The 22,242-nt window shown below is 42.3% G+C and overlaps 1 protein-coding gene and 1 pseudogene across 1 annotated transcript; both read left to right on the forward strand.

Moving 5' to 3' along the window:
- The first annotated feature begins 829 nt into the window (after window positions 1-829).
- LOC118593322 (intelectin-1a-like) lies at window positions 830-21,960 on the forward strand. Its single transcript, XM_036202696.1, has 7 exons — window positions 830-890; window positions 13,661-13,759; window positions 14,909-15,156; window positions 15,521-15,679; window positions 15,961-16,081; window positions 16,839-16,942; window positions 21,687-21,960. The coding sequence occupies exons 1-7, from the start codon at window positions 833-835 to the stop codon at window positions 21,837-21,839; spliced, it is 942 nt and encodes a 313-aa protein (XP_036058589.1). The 5' UTR covers window positions 830-832; the 3' UTR covers window positions 21,840-21,960.
- Window positions 6,081-11,278, forward strand: LOC118593232 (annotated as a pseudogene).
- Window positions 21,961-22,242: the final 282 nt, after the last annotated feature.

Here is a 22,242-nt window from a genome sequence, read left to right on the forward strand (position 1 = left end):
TCTTAAATGATTACTTACTATTTTGTTCTTAAACTTCCCTTTTTTACAGTCAAGTCTGATAGTATGTGCCTATAATCCCAGCACTTGGGAGGTGGGATGAAGAGAGTCAGGAGTTCAAGGACATCTTCACCTAAACAGTGAGTTTGAGAAGAGCCTGGGCTACAAGAAGTGTACTCTTTTATACACTGTACCCCACCTCACCCAAAAAAAAAAGCTTTCTTCTCCTATGAAATGGGAATAACTATGAATATTTGGGTTTTTTAAGTATTACCTTGCAAGAAAGACACAAACTTGAAAGTCCAAATGGATGTCAAAGGTTGCAAGTCACCTCATTCATTTCCTTTTTGAAAATACACAGATCGATGAAATTCCCAAACCTGGTGATAGTACTAGGATATGACATTTAATATTTATCTTTTTGAGCCTTTGAATCCCATGAGTCAACACCATAAAAAGAACTTCCCCTCTCTTGTGGCATCCTGCCAGAAAAGGGGGAGCCTGGCAAAGTCTGGGCTATTTCCACTAGGTTCTTCCCATAAAAACGTCAGAAATTCACGAGGACCACACTAGAAACTCTGCAGAGAGAGAGGGGCTCACCTCCCCTCAGCTGACAACTCTTCATTTCTGGCCAGGTATGGAGGGGAAGTTAGTTACTGTGGATGGAATTAAGAAAGTGGACTCTGGCACACGACTGATTCAAGCCCAGAGAAGTGAGGAGTTTAAAGGAAAGGAAGGAGCCTTAAATTGGACTAGATAGGAGCTGAGACAGATATAAAGGGAAAAGGTGGTCTGGATAGAGACTGACCTTCATCTTGCTTTTCTCTAGATGACCATGACCCAACTAGGCTTCCTGCTGTTTATCATCTTGGCCACCAGAAGTTGCAGTACAGGTGAGTCTTACTACAGGTCCCCAAATTCTGCAGGTCACCTCTAGCCTTAAAGGCAGTCAGCACTAGATTCGGTAGCTTCCAGGACGTGGATCTCTGAAAACAGAGATCACACTTTTGTTGTAGTTGTTTGTTTTTGTTTTGTGACACAGGGACTGTCTCTGTAGCCCTGGCTGTCCTGGAACTCAATCTGTAGACCAGGCAGACATCAGACTCAGAGATCTGCTTGCCTCTGCCTTCTGAGTGCTGAGATTAAAGACGTGGGTCACCACAGCTTTGCCCATGATGGCTTTTTTAAAACCTTGAAAGTAAATATAATTGTATTCCTTTCCCATTCCTTTTCCTCTTTCTAGCCTTTTCCAATTAACCTCCCTCCCCACTCTCTACAAAAATAAAGGTCTCTTTTTGTTTAATCATATATATCTCCACAATTAAATGTGTGTGTGTGTGTGTGTGTGTGTGTGTGTGTGTAAACACACACATATATTTCTTGACATGTAAATACAACCTATGCCATCCCCCAAAGAGATTATGCCTTTGAGATGTAGGCTAGGTGCTGATTGGCTCTTGAAGGAATTGACCATTGGCAATGAGATTGCTGAGGAATGTCCTGGTCCAAATTCTGTGCTTGTGTGTAGCTCTAGGGGACCTTTTGCAAGAACTGTGTCCCATCCTAATCACTCCTTATACTTAAGACCTTGGCCTTAGAGTTTCAATGCCAAGGGAATGGTCTGGTTTGGGCCCAGGGACTGTTGTCTTAAATTCTGCTCCCTACAAGAACTCAACAGTATTTTAAAATGTGTAATGCCTCTTGACTACTTTTTTAGTATTTTTAAGGAAAAAGTCTCTAAATGTCATCTTACTTGATCTCCACATGAAAATCTTTGTAAACTTGGTATTAGGCACTAGGGAACTGAAGCTCAGTCACAGTAATTTGTGGGAGCCCACAAAGGTTTCCTAGTGAGATCTGAGCTTGATTTACACAGCAGGGTTGCATTAGGAAATGGCTTGACCACGTGTGTTGTTACCAGGTGTTTGGGATGGTCTGCACTTGGCTGTGCTGTGGGGCAGTCATTTGTTCCACCCTTTGGCATTCCTTTAAAAGTCCTTTAGAAGAGACAGAAGGGGCTGGTGGGTTTTGATCAAGGCCGTCCAGAGGCTATCCTGTGTTTCTCTCAGTCTCTATCCCTCTATATATTTTATTTCTATCTAAATATTTCTCACTTCTTCCTACTAAAGAGTAGGGGGGGGTGAATGGGAGCTCATCTCCCTCAAATGGTGCCCAAACATGGATCAGGAACTTTCAAAAGGGAAATCAGAGGGCACTAAGGGAAGTTAGGGGCATGTCTGATTATGAAAATTAAGGTGGAGGTAATCTATTTTGGGAAGTGAAAGGGGCTGGAAGATGCCCTAGTGAGGCTACAGCATATATTTCTCTGTGTCTAGGTTTTTTCTTTCTCTCTCTCTTAACTTTATCTATGAAAATTAAGGAAGGTAGAATATAGGAATATAGTGTCAGGAAAAATTTTGAGTAAGAGTAGAATTTCCTTGGAGTTAAAATGAAGCACACAAATAATAAGCAAATCTTCAAAGAGTCACTTGTAGTGTTATACCTGTGCCGCGAGACCCTCAACCAGACCACCAAGGAGCCAACTTCCCATGCAAAAACAAAAGATTTCTTCATTCAAGCCAAGCCCAGGCAGGAACTTCGTCCATTACAGAAAGTGAAGGAGGAAAACCTAAGGACTTATTACAAGGGGGTTATATAGAAAAACTTAACATGCAGTGGGTTACATATCATTGGCTGAGGGGGTTGGGCTAAGCTAGTTCTTTGAAGTTACAGGTTGAACTGTAAGCATAAAGGTACTGATGGCTAACAGGATGCAGGGTATCTACAGAGACATAAATTTTTTACTTCCTATATCCTGTTTTTGCTGAGCCCAGGATATACATATTCAGATTTATTGTTCCAGTCCTATTTTCACATGAGTTCAGTCTCTGGTCAGTTGAGTCCATTATTCCTCATATCTTCTTTTGCTGATTCCAGGATATATAGATTCATTGTAAATAAATGTAAATTCAAGCCCTGGTCAGCTCTGGGTTCATTTATAGATCAGTAGGTACCTTTACATGGGAGGGGGGAGGTGATTCTCAAGAGGGCTACTGATTTTTCCTCTTCAGTAGAAAGATTAAAAAACTAGAGGGGTAAGGAGGAACTACAACAAGTACAGAGGTTCTTGGAGTTCCTAGAGGAACTGTGTCCTTGGTTTTCTGATTATAGGACTTTAAATGCAGAGAATTGGGGTTGCAATCCAAAAATATTATGGAGAATACAGGACAGAAAAGATTCCTGTAGAAGCCTTTAGCCTGTGAGCATTGATTCAGGACATTTTAGATCTCAGCACAGAGAAGCAGGAGGGAATCTTCCCTGAGGCAGAGACAAAAGAGACAAAATCCTCTACTCCACCAGCAGTGCCTGAGAACACTTTTACAACACTGTTCAAACAAGGACCTTTTCGTCTTGGCCATGAAGCTGAGTTAAAGGAACAGAAATCTTGGGATGAGACTAGAGAGAAATTGAAATGCTTGAAAAATTTAGTAATTTCTCTCACTCAAAAAAATGGAAGCCCTTCGGGTCTATCCCTTTCAGAAAGGTACTCATCTTTCCTCTGTAGGAGCAGAATTAGACTCACCTGGGGCGGGACATCTATCAGAATGGAAAAGCCGCCTGTACTTGTCCTAGCACAAAGATCTCCTGGAGCAATGCAAACCCTCTCTGTTAGCACTAAGTCTCCTCTTCAAACCAGCATTCAGGAGGCTGCTAGCAAAGGAGAGGAAATTCAAGGCTTCCAAATGTTCCCTGTCATCCCTGCAGGATGGCCAGGGTCATATCATTTGAGTGCATGTTCCAATTCCTTTTAAACAGCTTAAGGAGTGAAAAAACAGCCTGTAATCAATATGGCCCAATTGCTCCTTTTACAACAGCATTATTAGTCTTTTTCTGGATGCTTTGCCCTCCCCGCCCCCCCCCTCCCCAGGGGGGGGAGGGGGCGGGGGAGAATTGGAAACAAATGGCTCCAGCAAGCCTGGCAGGTGGAGACTCTCTGCTATGGAAAAAAAAAAATCAAGTTTGTGGAACAATGTCAGGCCACAGCTAAGTAAATCGGGTCCAGCAGATTCCCATCACTTTTTTTTCCCAGTGGCAGAAGATTTATTTTCTGACAATTAGAATATCACTGTTCAGATACAACGGCAAACTATGAGTCTTTATAATGAACGGTTTTGAATTAGAGTAAAAACCATTGACAAACTATCTAGATTTGACCAATGAAGAGTTGACTCAGTGGTTAGGAGCACTTGCTGCTTTACGAAGGGAACTGATCAATTCCCTGAATTGACATCGAGTAGCTCATAACTGCCTGATCCTCACACTCAGGGGCATCTCACACAGTCTTTTTTCACTCTGAGGATAATTTCCTGTACAAAAAAAATGTTTAGGGATTGATATATGAATTGTATAGTTTTGCTTTGTGTTTTCTGCATCATTGAAAAACTTTCCTTATAATGAGTTGGTTTTGTTTTTTTGTTTTTTTTTTTTTTTTTTTTTTTTTAGGGTTTTATTTTGGGAACCCATGGCTGACATGTAAAATTAAAACACAAATATAATTTTTAAAAACACCATCACTTTTGATATGCTTGCTGGAGAAGGCCCATATCAGGAGACAGGTCAACAGTTAAATTTTGATGTGGCAGTATATGCTCGGTTAATGCAGCTGCCAAAAGAGCCTGGAATAAGCTTCCATCATCTGGAAGACAGACTGAGGATTTGTCTAAGATAAAGGCAGGGGCCTGATGAATTGTTTAAGGATTTCATTTCCAGATTAATGCAAACAGCAGGCAGGTTGATTGGAGATTCCGAAGCTGGACTTTTCTGGTGAAACAGCTCACTTATGAGAATGCCAATGCAGCATGCCAGGCTGCAATGTGCCCTTTTAGAAAGAAAGGAAACATCTCTGACTATATCCGGCTCTGTTCAGATATAGGGCCATCGTACAATCCAGGGATAGTCATGATGCAGCATTACAAGGAAAAAGAGTCAAGGATTTTCTGTTCCAGCAAAGACATCCTGACTCCAGAAAAGCTGCCAGACCCAAGAACTTGTTTTGGTTCTGGACAGATGGGACACCATATTAAGAGGTGTCCCGACAGGAGAATAGCTTAAAGCAAATAGAGAACCTGTGCTATGCCTGAGATGCAAAAGAGGGAGACATTGGAGTAATTAATGTCTATCAAGTTTGAATGCCCAGGAGAATCCATTTCAGGGAAACGGATGGAAGGGCCCACCCCAGCGCCCAACAAAATAGACCTTTGGGATAACTCAGCTGTCAGTCTTCCATCAAAGAAATTATCCATTATCTCTATACAGCAACCCTAGGTAGTGCTGGATTGGATCTCAGCTCTTCCACATCTACGAAGTTTTGACCCCTGAAAGGCAGATGCGGGCCCTCCCCCTCCCTACAGGCGTTTATGGACCTTTTCCAAAAGGCAGTGTAGAGTTGTTGCTGGGAAGAAGTAGTACTACCATGCAAGGAAGCTTTGGTGCTTCTGGAGTAATCGATGCTGGTTATGTGAGAGAAATAAAGGTGAAGACTCATTCACCCAAAGGAATTCCAATAATAAAGAATGGTCAGAGACTTGCACAGTTAATTTTACTTCTTCAGATACAAACAAAAAATCCAGTCAAAAGAGGTAAGAGAGGAGAAGCTGGATTTGGTTCATCAGATGCCTATTGGCTACGAGCCATAGGTCCACACTGTACAGAGCTCACTTTAGTTATAAATGGGAAGAGTTTCTTGGGTCTTTTAGATATAGGTGCAGATTTATCTGTTATAATTACTAGTCAATGGCCTTCTATGTGGCCAAAAAATAGAAATTACGACACACCTGCAAGGGGTTGGTCAAACTCAATGTCCTGAGCAGAGCAGCAATGAACTCTCCTGGTGAGATTAAGCAGGTCGTGAAGGACCATTATGGCCAGACGTTGTCCCTCACTTGCCTGTAAATTTGTGGGGTCCAGATGTTATGAGCCATATGGGAGTATATTTATATAGTTCCAGTGCAACCATCTCTAGACAAGAAATTCCTGGACTCTGCGCCCCCGCTCTGTCCTGCATCCCGCCCACCGCAGCCATGATGCCCTTCTCCAACAGCCAAATACACAGAAGCTGCGCTTCCCGGCCGAGGATGAGTTCCCTGATCTGGGCAGCCGTAACAACCATATGGCCAAGGAGCTGACCCCCAAGCTGTACGCTGAGCTCCGTGACAAGTGCACACCAAGTGGCTTCACGTTGGACGACGCCATTCAGACTGGCGTGGACAATCCGGGCCACCCATACGTCATGACGGTGCGTGCAGTGGCGGGCGACGAGGAGACCTACATGTTCAAGGATCTCTTCGACCCCATCATTGAGGACCCGCATGGCAGCTGCCAGCCCAGCGATGAGCACAAGACCGACCTCAACCCAGACAACCTTCAGGGCGGCAATGACCTGGACCCCAACTATGTGCTGAGCTCGCAGGTGTGCATGGGCCGCAGCATTCTGTGTTCCCCATCCCCATCCCCCCAGCACTGTAGCCTCGGAGAGCGTCGAGCCATTGAGAAACTGGCAAAAGAAGCCCTGTCCAGCCTGGGACACATGTCAGGCAGGTGTTACAAGCTCAAGAGCATGACTGAAGCGGAGCAACAGCAGCTCATTGATGACCACTTCCTCTTCAACAAGCCCCTGTCGCCTCTGCTGCTGGCCTCCAGCATGCCGGATGCTCGCGGCATATGGCACAATGACAATAAGACTTTCCTGGTGTGGATCAATGAGGAGGGCCACCTGCGGGTCATCTCCATGCAAAAAGGGGTCAACATGAAGGAAGTGTTCACCCAGATTGAAACTCTCTTCAAATCTAAGAACTATGAGTTCATGTGGAACCCTCCCCTGGGCTACATCCTCACGTGCCCATCCAACCTAGGCACTGGACTGCGGGCAAGTGTGCACATCAAGCTGCCCCACCTGGGTAAGCATGAGAAGTTCTCCAAAGTGCTCAAGCAGCCTCGGCTTCAGAAGTGAGGCACAGGCAGTGTGGATGCCGCTGTCCGTGGAGTTTTCGAGGTCTCCAACTCTGATCGCTTGGGCTTCTCGGAGGTGGAGCTGGTGCAAATGGTGGATGGTGTGACGTTACTCATTGAGATAGAACAGCGGCTTGAGCAGGGTCGACTGCCCAGAAGTGAAGCCTGGCCCTCACCACCAGCAGCCTGCTGCTTCCTAACCTAATACCCAGGCAGTGCCCACCATGAATCCCTAATGTTTGCGGCCTGGCGGCTGAGCCCTTAGCCTCGCTGTAGAGACTTATGTCGCCCTGGGTAGAGTTTTTTGTTTGTTGGTTTGTTTGTTTTGTTTTTTGTGGTGTTTTTCGTTGTTGTTGTTTGGTTTGGTTTGGTTGGTTTTTGATGGCTAAGCTGTTGCTGACACTGAAATAGGGTTTGGCCTGCCCTATGTCTCAAAAAGAAAAGAGAGAGAGAGAGAGAGAGGACAAGAGAAGAGAAGAGGAGAGGAGAGGAGAGGAGAGGAGAGGAGAGGAGAGGAGAGGAGAGGAGAGGAGAGGAGAGGAGAGGAGAGGAGAGGAGAGGAGAGGAGAGGAGAAGAGAAGAGAAGAGAAGAGAAGAGAAGAAATGAAAAGAAAAGAAAAGAAAAGAAAAAAGAAAGAAATTCCTGACCAAAACTTAATAGAAAGATCATCTTTACCCCCTAAAGAAAAAGCTAATAGGGAGGGCTCAGAATATTTTTAGGAAGCATCATTAAGCAGCCTGTATTCCATGCAGATTTTGTAACTTGGAAATCCCACCAGCCTGTGTGGATAGATCAATGGCCCCCAACAGAAGAAAAAATACAAGCCATCCAGCAGTTAGTACAGGAACAATTGGATGGTGGTCATATTGAACCTTATAATTCTCCTTGAAATTCTCCCATTTTCCTCATCAAAAAGAAATCAGGGAAATTGAGATTATTACAGGATTAAGGAAAATTAATGAGACCATACAGCCAATGGGAGCTTTACAGCCTGGATTGCCTATATCTACTGCTGTACCAGAAAATACTTTTAAAATTATTTTGGATTTGAAGGATGGTTTTTATACCATTCTTTGGCTCTCCAAAACTGTCAAAGATTTGCATTTAGTGTTCCCTCAGTTAACTTTAAAGAACCCATGAAAAGATTCCATTGACACTTGTATTTGTTCAATAAATAAATTAAGACAGTTTTAAAAAAAGAAAGAAAGAAAGAATAACAACAACAACAAAGAAGATTCCATTGGAAGGTTTTTGCCCCAGGGAATGGTCAACAGCCCAACACTGTATCAGAAATTTGTAGGTCAAGCTATCCAAAAAGTTAGCAAGTTCAGCAGGTTTATATCATTCATTATATGGATATTTTGCTTGCGCATGAAGATAAAGAAATTTTACTTAACACCTTTGGACAGCTTCAGCGCTGTCTTACTTGCCCAGAGTTAATTATTGCTCCAGAGACAGTACAAAGACCTTTTCAGTATCTAGGACATGTATTATACCCTAAGAAAATAAAGCCTCAAAATTGAAAATAATAAAGGGTGGGTTAAAACTTTAACTGATTTTCAAAAGTTATTGGGGTACACTCAGTGGTTATGACCTTATTTACAATTATTTACCAGTGATTTGAAACATTTAAGTGGTATTTTAAAAGGAGGTGGTGATCCTACTTCACCCAGACAGTTAACTGAAAAAAGTAGACAAATTCTCTTGCAAGTTGAGAAGGCTATTCAAAATCAGCAAGTACATTACATTAACTATACCCTACCTTAGCATGCATATATTTTACCCAGTAAACATACTCCTACAGCAGTATTACGGCAAAACGATCCTCTTTTATTGCATCTTTCTGTTTCACCAGCCAAGGCATTAAATCCACACTACAAATTGGTAGCTTGTTTAGTACAGAAGAGCAGAATTGAATGTAGATTTTTTTTTTTTTTGGTAAAGAAACAAGTGTAATTAGTGTTCCTTTTGCAAAACAGCAAACTGATTGGCTTTTCCAAAACAGTGATGCCTTTTCACAGGTTCTAGATCAAATTGATAATTTCCAGCTGATCAATTGTTAGAATTTGCTCAAATGTATTCATTTCCTAAGATCCTGTAGGAGATGCTATGCTAGTTTTTTTTAATATATTTTTTTTCATACAGATATTTGTGTTTTAATTTTACATATCAGCCATGGGTTCCCCTGTCCTCCCCCTCCTGCCCCCCCCCCCCACCTTCCTTCCAGTCCCCCCCCCCCATTCCCATCTCCTCCAGGGCCAAGACTCCCCTGGGGATTCAGCTCAACCTGGTGGATTCTTCCAGGCAGTTCCAGTCCCTCCTTCCAGGCTGAGCAAAGTGTCCCCGCATAAGCCCCAGGTTCCAAACAGCCAGCTCATGAACTAAGGACAGGTCTGGGTCCCACTGCCTGGGTGCCTCCCAAACAGTTCAAGCTATTCAAGTGTCTCACTTATCCAGAGGGCCTGATCCAGTTGGGGGCTCCATAGCTTTTGGTTCATAGTTCATGTGTGTCCATTAGTTTGGCTATTTGTCCCTGTGCTTATGTTATCAATGGAAAAAACTACATAGTACAAACAACCCCAGCTTCTGCACAGATAGTAGAATTACAGGCAGTGAGCATGGTTTTTTGGTTTCTTGTGAATGGTTCATTTAATTTATATATAGATAATCAATGTATTTATATAGCTTTTCAAGTTTTAAAACTATTTCCTGCATTGGAACTAGCCACGGTCAAATTAAAATGCTATTCCAACAAATTCAAGACACTATTCACTAAAGAAAGTTACAATGTTTTGTGGGTCATATTAGAGCTCATTCCAATATTCCTGGTCCTTTAGGTGAGGGTAATACAATACCTGACAAATTCACAAGAATGGTTGCCTTATCCCAAGTAGAATTGGCTCAACAGTCACATGCTTTTCATCGTCAAAATAGCGAGAGTCCAAGGAAACGATTCAATCTTACCAGGGAAGTTGCTTGACAAATAGTTAAACAATGTGGGGTATGTCCAAAATATTTTCCTATCCCTCACTTAGGGGTAAATCCTCAAGATCTTTCTAATCATTTCTGGCAAATGGATGTCGCTCATATTGTGGAATTTGGCAAATTAAAATATGTACATGTGACCATAGACACTTATTCAGGATTTTTAATGGCCAGGGCACAATCTGGGGAAGCTACAAAACATGTAATTATGCATTGCTTGAAGTGTTTTTCATATAGGGGAATGCCAAAAATTATTAAAACTGATAATCATTCTGGATATAGTAGTAAAGCATTTCAGCAATTTTGTATCCAATGGCAAATTGAACATAAAACAGGCATTCCTTATAATCCCCAAGCACAAGGCATAGTGGAAAGAGCTCATGGCAGTCTTAAAATACAGCTTAAACAAATAAAGAAGGGGGAAATTACCCTCAATCACCACATAATACATTGAATCATGTTCTTTTCGTTCTAAATTTTTTTAATATGAATTTCTGTGAGCAATCTGCTGTGGATAGATTTTGGCAACTTTTGCTCAGGTGAAATGGAAAGATCCCAACCCTGTTTTAATATGGGGTTGAGGACATGTACAAACGTGTTTTTCACAAGATGAAACTGAAGCTCAATGGCTGCCTGAGCGTTTAGTGAAGAGTGTGGAACAGAGAAAGGTCAGTTCCAATGACATTCCTCTAGAGGAACTGAAGTGAAAACAGCTGAACCAATGTTCCTGATATTGAGGTTCCCTCCTGCAGTCTGGGCAAAGTAGGAGACTTAGAGGATGCTCAGACTGCTGAGGACAAAGATTTTGTCGCTATTTAGTAAAACCTAAAAAGAAATGGAACTTGGAGCCACACCACTTTTGTCTGACTAGCAGCAAATGGATGCAGGCTCCTTTAAGAGAAAGATAGTGCCTAATAGTGGCACAGAGAGTTTTTTCCACGAGCTTTTTGGCAGCTCAAATGGTAATTTCACCCTCACCCTGAGGTGAGGCTTCCGCTGTAACTGAGTAAAGCACTCATGGGATCTTTAATAAGTTTGGGTAAAAGGACAGCCCCTAGTTAGAAACTGTCTGTTCCTGAACACATCTCTGCCAGTTCCAGAATGGCTGAGAGAGCTCAGCAGAAAAGATGACTTGGGGGAGTGGCATTGTCCCAAGAGTGTTACAGCCCCCTAGCAACAAGTGTTACAAGTCCATACTGACAGCAACTCATTAAATCCCAGGGTTGAGGAAGAGCCATTGATGAATTAGGCTCTTTTTTCCAATTGTCAGGAGAACTTTCAGAATGATATCAAAGCTGACTATAAACTCAGAACTTTATTATAAACTCTGAACTTCAGAAATGATTTGTGTACTTCTTGTCTTGTTAATAGTTTAGCTAAGAAATCTCTTCTAACTGTTAAGAAATCTCTTCTAGATGCTTGCTTGTGTAAGCTAGTTCTGTTAAGAGATTCTTTCTAGATGTCTGTATAGTTCAATAGAGTTTCCTCTTAAATATAAGTTTGGTAAATATTTCTTCCAAGAAATCTCTTCTAGATATGTGTTAAAGTTTGTAAAATAGAGTTTCCTTAGGAATATGTTTGTAAAATAACGGGTTGGGGATTTAGCTCAGTGGTAAAGCGCTTGCCTAGCAAGTGCAAGGCCCTGGGTTTAATACTCAGCTCAAAAAAAAAAAAAAAAAAAAGTAAAATGTTTAGTGCTGGAGAGATGGCTCAGAGGTTAAGAGCACCGACTGCTCTTCCAGAGGTCCTGAGTTCAATTCCCAGCACCCACAAGGTGGCTCACAACCATCTATAATGAGATCTGGTACCCTCTTCTGTATACATAATAAGTAAATAAATCTAGCCAGGTGGTGCATGCCTTTAATCCCAGCTCTGGGGAGGCAGAGGCAGGCGGATCTCTGTGAGTTCAAGGCCAGCCTGGTCTACCAAGTGAGTTCCAGAAAAAAGCGCAAAGCTACACAGAGAAACCCTGTCTCGAAAAACCGAAAAAAAAAGAATGTTTGTAAAATAGATATATGATATATAGAGTTTCCTCCTGAATATAAGTTTCTAAGAAGTATAAATAAGTAAGCCTGTAAAAAGTAAACATGTATAGTGATAGTAGTTCAGTTAAGAAACCTCTTCTAAATGTTAAGAAATCTCTTCTAGATGTTAGTTAAGAAATCTCTTCTATAAGCTTGGTAAATAGCTAATAAATCTCTTCTAGATATTTGCTAATGGTAATCCTATAGAGAGTTCATTTTGAATATAAGTTTATAAGAAGTATAAATAAGTATATGTGGTATGTGAGTTTATGTAAAGTGTAAATGTTAGTGTAAGTCTAAGTGTTTAATGTAAGTTCATAAAATGTAAATATGTATAATGATGTAAATTTGTAAGAAGTGTAAATACATATAGTCAATAGCCAAGATAGGTATAAATGCATACAGTAAATAGCCATGACAGTTGTAAATATGTAATGTTTATACAAGAATTGTGTTGATGTTAATGAACTAGAGTTTACTGAAGCTAAGAGAATCTTTAAGTTTGATGTAATTTGTTCGATGTGGTTTGTATCCAGAGTTTATTGATTTAATAAAAAAGGGTGGGTCTTGGCACAATTAAGTCTGTTATGGATATCTTAAGATCCATTTAAAAGGATATTCCATCTTTATCATCCTCCACTCCTGTACTGGGAGGTGTGGCAGCTATGGAGATCACTGTGGATCGCTGTAAACTCAATAGGAACCTGAGCCAGAGCTATGTTAAACTCAGTAAACCCTCATGCCAGAGGCTGAGAGCCAGAGATGGGCAACTTTCTCCTGATGGCTTCCAACATAATGGAAATAATAATCAGGGAGAATGACTTAAGACAGACCTCAGTCTATCTGAGGGACCCTTTAAAATTTAAGAGGAGGAACCTATGGTAGCCCACAAAGGTTTCCTAGTGAAATCTGAGCCTACTTTACACAGCAGGGCTGCATTAGGGGATGGCTTGACCACATGTGTGGTCACCAGGTGTTTGGAAGGGTCTGCACTTGGCTGTGCTGGGGTGAGGTCTTTTGCTCCACCCATTGGCATTCCTTTAAAAGCCCTTTAGAAGAGACAGAAGAGACTGGAGGGTGTTGATCCAGGCACTCCCAAGGCTATCCTGTGTTTCTATCTGTCTCTCTCCCTCTATATTTCTATCTAAATATTTCTCACTTCTCTCTCCTCGAGTACCCTGGGGAAGAAAGTGGGAGCTGATCTCCCTCAGTAAATGTAACCCCAAAATACTTGACTTGTAAACATGGAGCAATGTACACGTGAGTAGCTCTGACCCCAGAGTTAATGTTTGTTTCTACTCTCCTAGGTTCTCAGAGCACATTGCAGAGTTGAGGCTAGTTTGCAAGGCTTTTTTGTCCAGGGTCTCTTGGTCAAGCCTCTGCACTGTCAGCCTCACTACCCATGCTTCAGGCACATTAGGCTCCCTGCATTTCTTCTACTGCAAAGCTGGACTTCACTTAATTATCCTTTTTCAGGACTTTGGACACAAAGTTCTCCATACCTTCAAATCTCTTGTCTTTCTTCCTAGTTACAAGTCTTGTTGGTTCTCATGGTGAGGCTTTGAGAAGTCATGGAATGAGTTTAGGGTGAATGACAAGGGGAAGCTGGGTGTCACATGAGAATGAAATTCTTCATCTTCTCTAGCTAAAGAGAACCTGGATACCAACAGATGGACCAATCCTGTGTCTTCCTCTCTGTTCAGAAGCTGCAAGGAAATCAAGCAGAAGATTACTGGAGCACGAGGTGAGTGATGATGGATTGAAAGAGCACATGGTAATCCCATACTTGTGGGCCCAAAGCAGAGGACTGAACGCTCCAAGGCAGCCTGGGGAGACCCTGTCTAGAAAATACAAATAAATAACCAACTTAGGAAATCAGGCTTTTGTCCTCTAGAACAGCTTTTCTTTTTGTGAAATGTGATAGAATGTACATAGTGGGTAAAAATTGCCACTTACCAATTTGAAGGGTTTTCAGAGTCAAGAACAACTTTCACAATAGTATGGATCATCACTATCCATCTTCAGAAAGTTTTCATTCCTTAAATGAAAATTCTGAACCCACAAAGTAATAAATTCCTGTGTTCCCTGTGAGCTGCTGTTCTTTTTCCTACTTCTATGAATCTGTCAAATCTTGTTACTTCATATGAGTAATCTGCCTTATTTCATTAACATGCTTCAAGGCTCATATGTGATGTAGAACAACTAATTTATTTTTTTAAATATTTATTATTATTACTCTGTAGACATACATGTCTGTGTGTAGGAATGTGTACATGTATATGTATGTACATACAGAGTCCAGAAGAGGCCATCTAGTCTCTGGGGCTGGAGTGACAGGCACTTGTACACTGACAAGTGTAAGTGCTGGAAACTGACTCAAGTCCTCTGCTAGAGCAGCGCTTGCTCTTAACCATGGAGCCATTTCTCCGCCCACTTCATTCTTTTTGATCTATTGGATGTATAGGAATGTACACAATATATAGTCTGCAAAATGGACAGCATAGATTATCATTTGTTCTTTTTTCTGTAGAGTAATACTTGGATTGTTTCTGTCATCCAGGTTTTGTGACCAGCACTGTCACGAACATGGATGTGCATAACTGAAGCCCTGTTCTCAGTTCTTTGAATATATATCAAGTAGAGTTCTCAAGTCCTTTAATAATACTATGTTTAACTTTATAAATAAATCACTGTCAGTTTGGATAATTCTATGTTCTGCCTCAATCACAGAAGCTCGGCTTTCTACTCTCAGGCAGATCCCCGGGGACACCTGTGACAGGGCACTCAGGATATGAGACATTAGCCATATTTGTAGTTCCTAGAGTCATTCTGCCTATGGAGCAGAGATGGACAATGAGCCTGCACCCAGGACTGCGGACTGTTCTCTCTACAGATGGCCTCTATTTCCTCCGCACGGAGAATGGTGTCATCTACCAGACCTTCTGTGACATGACCACTGCAGGTGGTGGCTGGACCCTGGTGGCCAGTGTGCATGAGAACAACATGGGTGGGAAGTGCACAGTGGGCGATCGCTGGTCCAGTCAGCAAGGCAGCAGAATCGACTACCCAGAGGGGGACGGCAACTGGGCCAACTACAACACCTTTGGGTCTGCAGAGGGGGCCACAAGTGATGACTACAAGGTTGGTACACTCTGTAGCCACTTGGGAAAGAGTGAGGTTGTGAGTGTAGTTCAAGCATGGGGGGGTAGGCGTAGGAAGGTTGCCCTTCAACACAGAACTGAACAACTGAAAAAATACTTTTCTTAAATCTCAACATACTCCCAAGTAGGCTTTTCAGTTAGGTGGTGGTGGTGGTGGTGGTGGTGGTGGTGGTGGTGGTGGTGGTGGTGGTGTGGGACAATAATCCTTGGAAATTAGGTATCAGAGCATGGATAGTGTCTATGTGGAGCCCAGAGATACCAGCTGTGCTGAAGACTGTGCATGTGGGTCTTTCATTTAGTGAAATCTCCTGGCCTGGTCAGATTCAGTGTTGGTTGCTTTCCAGAACCCTGGCTACTTCGACATCCAGGCTGAGAACCTGGGTATCTGGCATGTGCCCAACAAGAGCCCTCTGAAAAATTGGAAGGAGAGCTCCCTGCTGAGGTATCGCACCTTCACTGGCTTCCTGCAACACCTGGGCCATAATCTGTTTGGCCTGTACCAGGTACTGGAGACTGCTGGCTGAGGCTGCTTTCCAATGGTGTGGAGAGAGAGGCAGGTGTTTGAGGCTGTACAGGATGTGTTGCATATTTCCCTTATTCTAAAGTGTAACAAGCCAAGGAAGGCAAAGGATACCCATATGTGGAAGAGAAGAGGGGGGAGGCGAGGTGAGGCTAAGAACAATCTCAGTTACTAGACACATGCTGTGCTTCTCCATGCAAGACAGTGTTCCTGTGAGTGCCAGTGCTGCCATCCTTACCCAGGGACTTCTTTTGTTCCTTGTAGAAGTACCCGGTGAAATATGGAGCAGGGAAGTGTTGGACTGACAATGGCCCAGCAATACCTGTGGTCTATGACTTTGGTGATGCTCAGAAGACAGCCGCTTATTACTCCCCCAATGGCCGGAGTGAGTCTCTGATGCTTCTCTGAACACTCTGAAGGACATGTGATAAATTCAGTTATGATAAGTAACTGTCACTTTTCCATTCATGACAGCCTGCTTCTCTTCTATGAATGTGTTTTGTTTCACTTCACTCAATTGCTTGCTTTTGTGTTCTAAACTATTACTAACGGCGTTTTACAGCTTAGGAAACTGAAACACTGAAAGTCCAGGAACTTGCCTGAGATCACAGAGCATAAGTAGGAGAGTGAGCATTTGCCCTGGGGACTCATGGTTGGGGAATCTACTCTTTGCAACCCTATTATCAGTCAGGAGTTTCTTGGAAACAAACCAGGTCCATGTGCACATAAGTGAACAACAGGGAAAAAAAAACCATGGAATTTATTTTGGTTGTAAGGGATGACTATTATTACATTATTTAATATAAATCGAAATGGCACGAATTCTTTATGAATGCTGAACCTATGCTGTATAACTCAAAGTTCTTATTTATTTATGGACCAAAATGAATGCACTTGATTGCTGCTGTGACAAGCCTTGAAGATATTCAGTAGAGACTTTCCTATCTAATAAATTTCTCCATTCAAACTCTGGCAGATGAGGACCTCTATTCAAGGACTGACTCTTGGGATCTGTGGATAGGAATGGGTGTGGCTTCCTCAATGTGTCTGTTATTTTAGACTGTATATCCTGAACCAAACTCAGGGCTGACAACTATTTCTAGCATTTTACTTGAATGCTGTTTTCTGTCTCTTGTTTTCAGATGAATTCACTGCAGGATACATCCAATTCAGAGTGTTTAATAATGAGAGAGCAGCCAACGCCTTGTGTGCTGGGATGAAAGTCACTGGATGTAACACTGAGCATGTGAGTCTGTATAGTGTCCAGAGAGGCTTATGAATAAGGCTGAGGTTGCCAGTGTGTATCTGTGTATATTGAGCATAGGAGAATCCCGTGTTAGTTTGTGTAAATGTATGAGAGTGTGACCTTTCCCTGTACTTTGCTTGAACCCCGGGGTCAGAACTTCTATCTAGATACAGAAATCCTATCTTGTTGAAGACAATAGTCAACATTACAAACTTCTTATGCACTGTTGCTGTTTGCTTATATTTAAGAATTAAACACTCAGTTACCTGGAATGAGGGAGACACTTGTATTCAAGCAGTCCTGTGGAAGCCTTTGGGGGCTGAGATTGTTAGAGAGTCACCAGGTATTGGCGCTCTCTGCCTGGGATTTAGCTTTTAGAGTGAAACATGTCCTTTCCATCCCTTTTCATGGCTTGTACAGATTTTCATTGTGTCAATGGGTTACTAGGAGAATCCTGGACATCTGGTAGACCTCACCCAGGCCATTCACCTCCCTATCAGAAGGAATTTCTCTTGTTGGATGTTGGCATATAAACTAACTGACCAGGCAGGTGCACTCACCTCCACTGCAGCCACCTGATGTCCCCCTGAGCCTGAGATCATTAGATTCATACTGGTTTGTTTTGTTTCTTAATAATTTTTTGCCAAAAGCAGGCTGAGGGTGAAGCACTTTTATTGCCCCACAGTGAAAGCTATAACAACTTAACATGTTCTGGCCAAGCATGGTGATGCACATCTTTAATCCCAGCACTTGGGTGGTAAAGACAGGCAGATATCTGTGAGTTTGAGGCAACCCTGGTCTACATAGTGAGTTCCAGGTCAACCAGAGCTACATAGTAAGACCCTGTCTTGAATAAAAATTAGCTTGTTCTTTTGGGATCCAGACCTCCCTAAAGTAACAGTCTGAAAAAAGAGGTCATCACTTCCTGGCAGGTGATCGTGAAGAACTCCGTGTCCTTTCATCCCTCAGTCATTAGCTTGTACTTCACCTACCTGGTTAAGATGAGGCAGCTTTGCTGTCAAGGAGGACCTTGCGACTATGTTGTGAATGATGAAATAGGGAGAGCATGTAGGGTTGAGGGAGTAGAAAGCTGTTTTCAATTTTGGTATGCAAGATGGGTGTGGGATCTAGGAAGTGCTCCTTTTGAAAATGTTGACATGGACTTGATCAGGAAACAAGTTTACATCACATCAATGGTTTTTGGACTGTATAAGTGATAAGGACCCCTGCAATGTTTTACCAGGCAATAATTAATGTGAGTATTCTTTTTATCCCCAAAGAGGACACTGATAGTCTAGAGGTGACATATTCTAATGGAGAAAAGACTAAGCATAAGGAAATAAATATTGAAATGTCTTCTATGGCACAAATGAGAGCCTGATGTAGTGTGATGGAAATTTGGAGGCGGGGGGGGGGGGGGGACTAATGAGTTCCAAAGATTTTAAATTTATTAACAGTTGAATACAGAGAATGGGAAGAGAAGACATTTGTAATGAGTCTTTTTCAGTCACACCAACCAGCTCTCAAATAATGACACTGAGATTTATTAACTATGAAAGCCCAGCCTTAGCTTAGCCTTGTTTCTAACTAGCTCTTATAAATTAAACTAACTCATATTTGTAAATGTATGTTTTCCCACATACTTGTTACCTCATCTCCATCTAGCCCCTCCTACTACTTCAGCCTCTGGCTGGTAACTCTGCCTTTCTTTTCTCCCTGAGCTCTCTCTGTCCACAAGTCCTGCCTATGACTTCTGCCTAGCTATTGACCATTCAGCTTTTTATTAAACCAATCACAGTGACACATTTTCACAGAGTGTAAAGGAATATTCTACAACAAACATTGTGAATAATTTCACGGTTTTCATTGGGTAGTTGAATATCAAGTAGTAGGCAAAATTTCTAGATTCTAAATATGTTTGGGATCAAGGAGAGATATATAGTTATATGATGCTGGATTTTTAAAACATATTTTATTTTGTTTATATGTGTGCACATATATATTCAAGTGATCACAGAGGTCAAAAGGAGACATTGAATCCCTGGGAATTGGCATTAAAGTCTTTTGATTGGGTCCTGGGATCTGAACTTTGGTTCTCCGATAGAGTAATAGGATGTCTCCACCCTGGGGCCATCTCTCCAGCCCCCATGCTACTAGCTTGTTTGGGTGGGATTTTATTTAGCTTTGTTTCAGATGTATTTATTTAATTTCATATATATGAGTATTTTGCTTGCCCAAATGTTTGTATATTGCTTGAGTTCCTGGTGCCTTTGAGCCAAAAGAGGGCATTCTATGCCCTGGAAATATTGTGAGCCCCATATAGGTTCTGGGATCCAAACCTGGTCCTCTGCCAGAGCCCCAAGTACTCTTAACCACAGAGCTATCTCTCTAGCCTCAATGTACATGCTTTGATCAGTGATGGACTTTGAATATGATGATAATCTCAGAGGATTTGTACTGCTTACTAACATCATAGACATTCTAACTTTTGTAAGGATAGCCTATGGTTTTCACAATGACAAACTTATTAATGAACTTCCCTAAGTAAATCCCCATTTTTAAGTTATATGTAGCTGTAAATAACTGGACTGTTGTTTTGTTTTGTTTATTTATTTGTTATGGGGAGTGTGAAGACCATGAGTAGTGATTCTAAATGGCAACCTGATCTTTAAGTCTTTAACTTAAGAAGTATCTGGATTAGAGATAGGGATTTTAAGCCATCAGTGAATTATTCATAAAAGCTAAAGATGTAATACAACATATAAGAGAGTTGTAAATGTGTCCTGTCTGGGAAGTAGAACTTAAGGAATTCATGAAGGAAAAGACTAGCCAGGGAACCTGAGAACAAAGGTTCACAGAAGTTGAAGGAAATGAAGGAAGAGACAGTGATGCCACTCAAGCCAATGGAGGGGGATTTATGGATCAAATAGAGTGATACCACCAATGAGAGTCTGATGAGGGATGAAGACTCCATTGAACCTTGCTATCGAGGTGTCTCTGGACTCATCAGCTATATTAGTCAGTTTTTTGCCTCTGTGATAAATACCTGAGAGAAACCATATATGGAAAGAAGGGTGTGATGGCTAGTTTTATGACAACCTGACACACAAGCTATGGGCATCTGAGATGAGGGAATCTCAATGAGAAAATGCTGTGTAAGATCAGGCTGCAGGCAAGCCTGTTGAGCATTTTCTTAATTGCTGATTGATGAAGAAGGGTCCAGCCCATTGTGAGTGGTGCCGCCCCAGCTGTGGCTCCTGAGTTCTGTTAGAAAACAGTCTAAACAAGCCATGAGGAGAAAGCGAGAAAGCTGCACTTCTCCATGGCCTCAGCATCAGTTCCTGCCTCCATAGACCTGCCCTGTTGAATTCCTGGCCTGACTTCCTTCAATGATGAACAATAATGTGAAATTATAAGCCAAATAAACCCTTTTCTCCCCAAGTTGCTTTGGTCATTGACAGGACCAAGCAGAAGTCATAAGAGGCTGCTCAGGCTTCTCTCAGACATGAGGCCTCAATTTCAAGTTTCCTGAGACTTGAGCAAGCAGTTTCTGGGAGGGCCATGAAAAAAAAAATCCTTGCAGTAGCTCCCTTTCTGCATGTACTCAGACCACTCAAGTTTCAGCCAATTGTTTACTCTCTGGGACCCCTCATCAACTTAGAGATATGTGCTAAATCAAGGACAGAGCCTGAGCCACTGAGTCAGTCCCTGACAGTCAGTACGTGCCAGGCCAGCCAGCCTCCATGGCAGCTCAAAGACAAAGCCTGGGACTTGTCCAGGCCTACCCAAAAGTGGATAACTATAACCCCCAACTAACCCTAGACAATTAAAAGTTTCTAACATGATTGCTAGTCACATAAACGAATCCTGAGTCAGTTCCTATGTAGTCTGTAGCCCCCAACCCTGCCCCTTGCTTTAAAAACCCAGCCTTGCTTGGCAATGGTGATACTAACCTTTAAAGCCAGCACTCAAGAGGCAGAGCCAGGTGCATCTCTGTGAGTTCCAGGCCCAGCCTTGTCTACAAAGCAAGATCCAGGACAGGAAACAAAGCTACACAGAGAAACCCTGTCTTGAAAAAAAAAAAAAATATCCCATTGCTACTCGGGGTCTCTCCTGCTCTGGGGCTGCATCAGACAGGCTGAGAGGCCTGAGTTAACTTGTAATAATACAGACTCTTTGATTTTGCATTGGATTTGGTCTTTTGGTCATTGGGGGGGGGGGGGGATTCTGGGTACAACAGTCACAATGTTTCATCACAGCAATAGTAACCCAGACTAAGACAAAGGACTTTGTAGTTTGATGGCATTTGATATTTCAACCCATGGTCACTTGGCTCTGTTCCTTTTAAATCCATAGTGGACTATGATAAATATCATGCATGAAAGACATATCAGAGCAATATGCCTCACTGCATAGCAGTAAGGAGCCAAGAAAGACTAGAAAAGGCCAGGACAAGATCCCCTTCAAAACATGCCACTCACACTTGGAGTGATCTGTTTCCTCTAACCAGACCCCGCCTTACACAGCTCCAATAGTCCGTTCAAAATTGTGAACTCATCAATGATTAGCCAACTGATGAAGGCAGGGTCCTTATAATCAAGCCATCCCCAAAGTCCTGCCTCTGGATGCTACTTACACTGGGGACCAGGTCTTTAGGACATAACACCTTTTGAGAGGACACTTCATATCCAAACCATATCACCAGCTGACCTCTCATTTCTCCTTCCTCCTCCTCCTTTTCCAGCACTGCATTGGTGGAGGAGGATTCTTCCCAGAAGGTAGCCCTGTGCAGTGTGGCGACTTCTCTTCATTTGATTGGAATGGATATGGAACTCACATTGGATACAGCAATAGTCGGGAGATAACTGAAGCAGCCGTCCTTCTGTTCTATCATTGAGAACTTTGTGATGTGGGACCCAGACTTCTGCAGTCTGTGGCCTCACATGCATGGAGAAAAACTCACCTAGTAACCAGAATGCTAATGACGCAGGAAAGGAGAATAAATTGTGTTCATCGCAGGCTTGGTCTCTTTGTGAACATTTTGGTACAGGGGTGGGAGATTTCAAAAGAGTTTCTGCTGCCCTGTTTGATACTCTTGGGGCATCAGGACTGGAAATCGGCAATACTCTTTCAGGTAGCCCCTCAAACATCCCAAGACATACAAGGCAGACAAGAGGCACACTACTCCACTACTTCCTTGTTTTATTTGGGCTCCTTGCTAGTTTCTTTTTTTAAGATGGGTCTAGTGTATTCTGTGTTGGCCATAAACTCCCAATGTAACAAATGCCCTGGGTAAACAA

Source organism: Onychomys torridus, chromosome 11 (assembly GCF_903995425.1).
Source record: "Onychomys torridus chromosome 11, mOncTor1.1, whole genome shotgun sequence".
NCBI classification, from domain to species: domain Eukaryota; kingdom Metazoa; phylum Chordata; class Mammalia; order Rodentia; family Cricetidae; genus Onychomys; species Onychomys torridus.

Excerpts from the sequence above, each read along its gene's own strand:
- LOC118593322 (XM_036202696.1), top strand. The coding sequence starts at position 833 with ATGACCCAACTAGGCTTCCTGCTGTTTATCATCTTGGCCACCAGAAGT. Across the intron at positions 891-13,660 it reads CACCAGAAGTTGCAGTACAG|CTAAAGAGAACCTGGATACC; the intron begins GTGAGTCTTACT and ends CATCTTCTCTAG. Across the intron at positions 16,943-21,686 it reads CTGGATGTAACACTGAGCAT|CACTGCATTGGTGGAGGAGG; the intron begins GTGAGTCTGTAT and ends CTCCTTTTCCAG.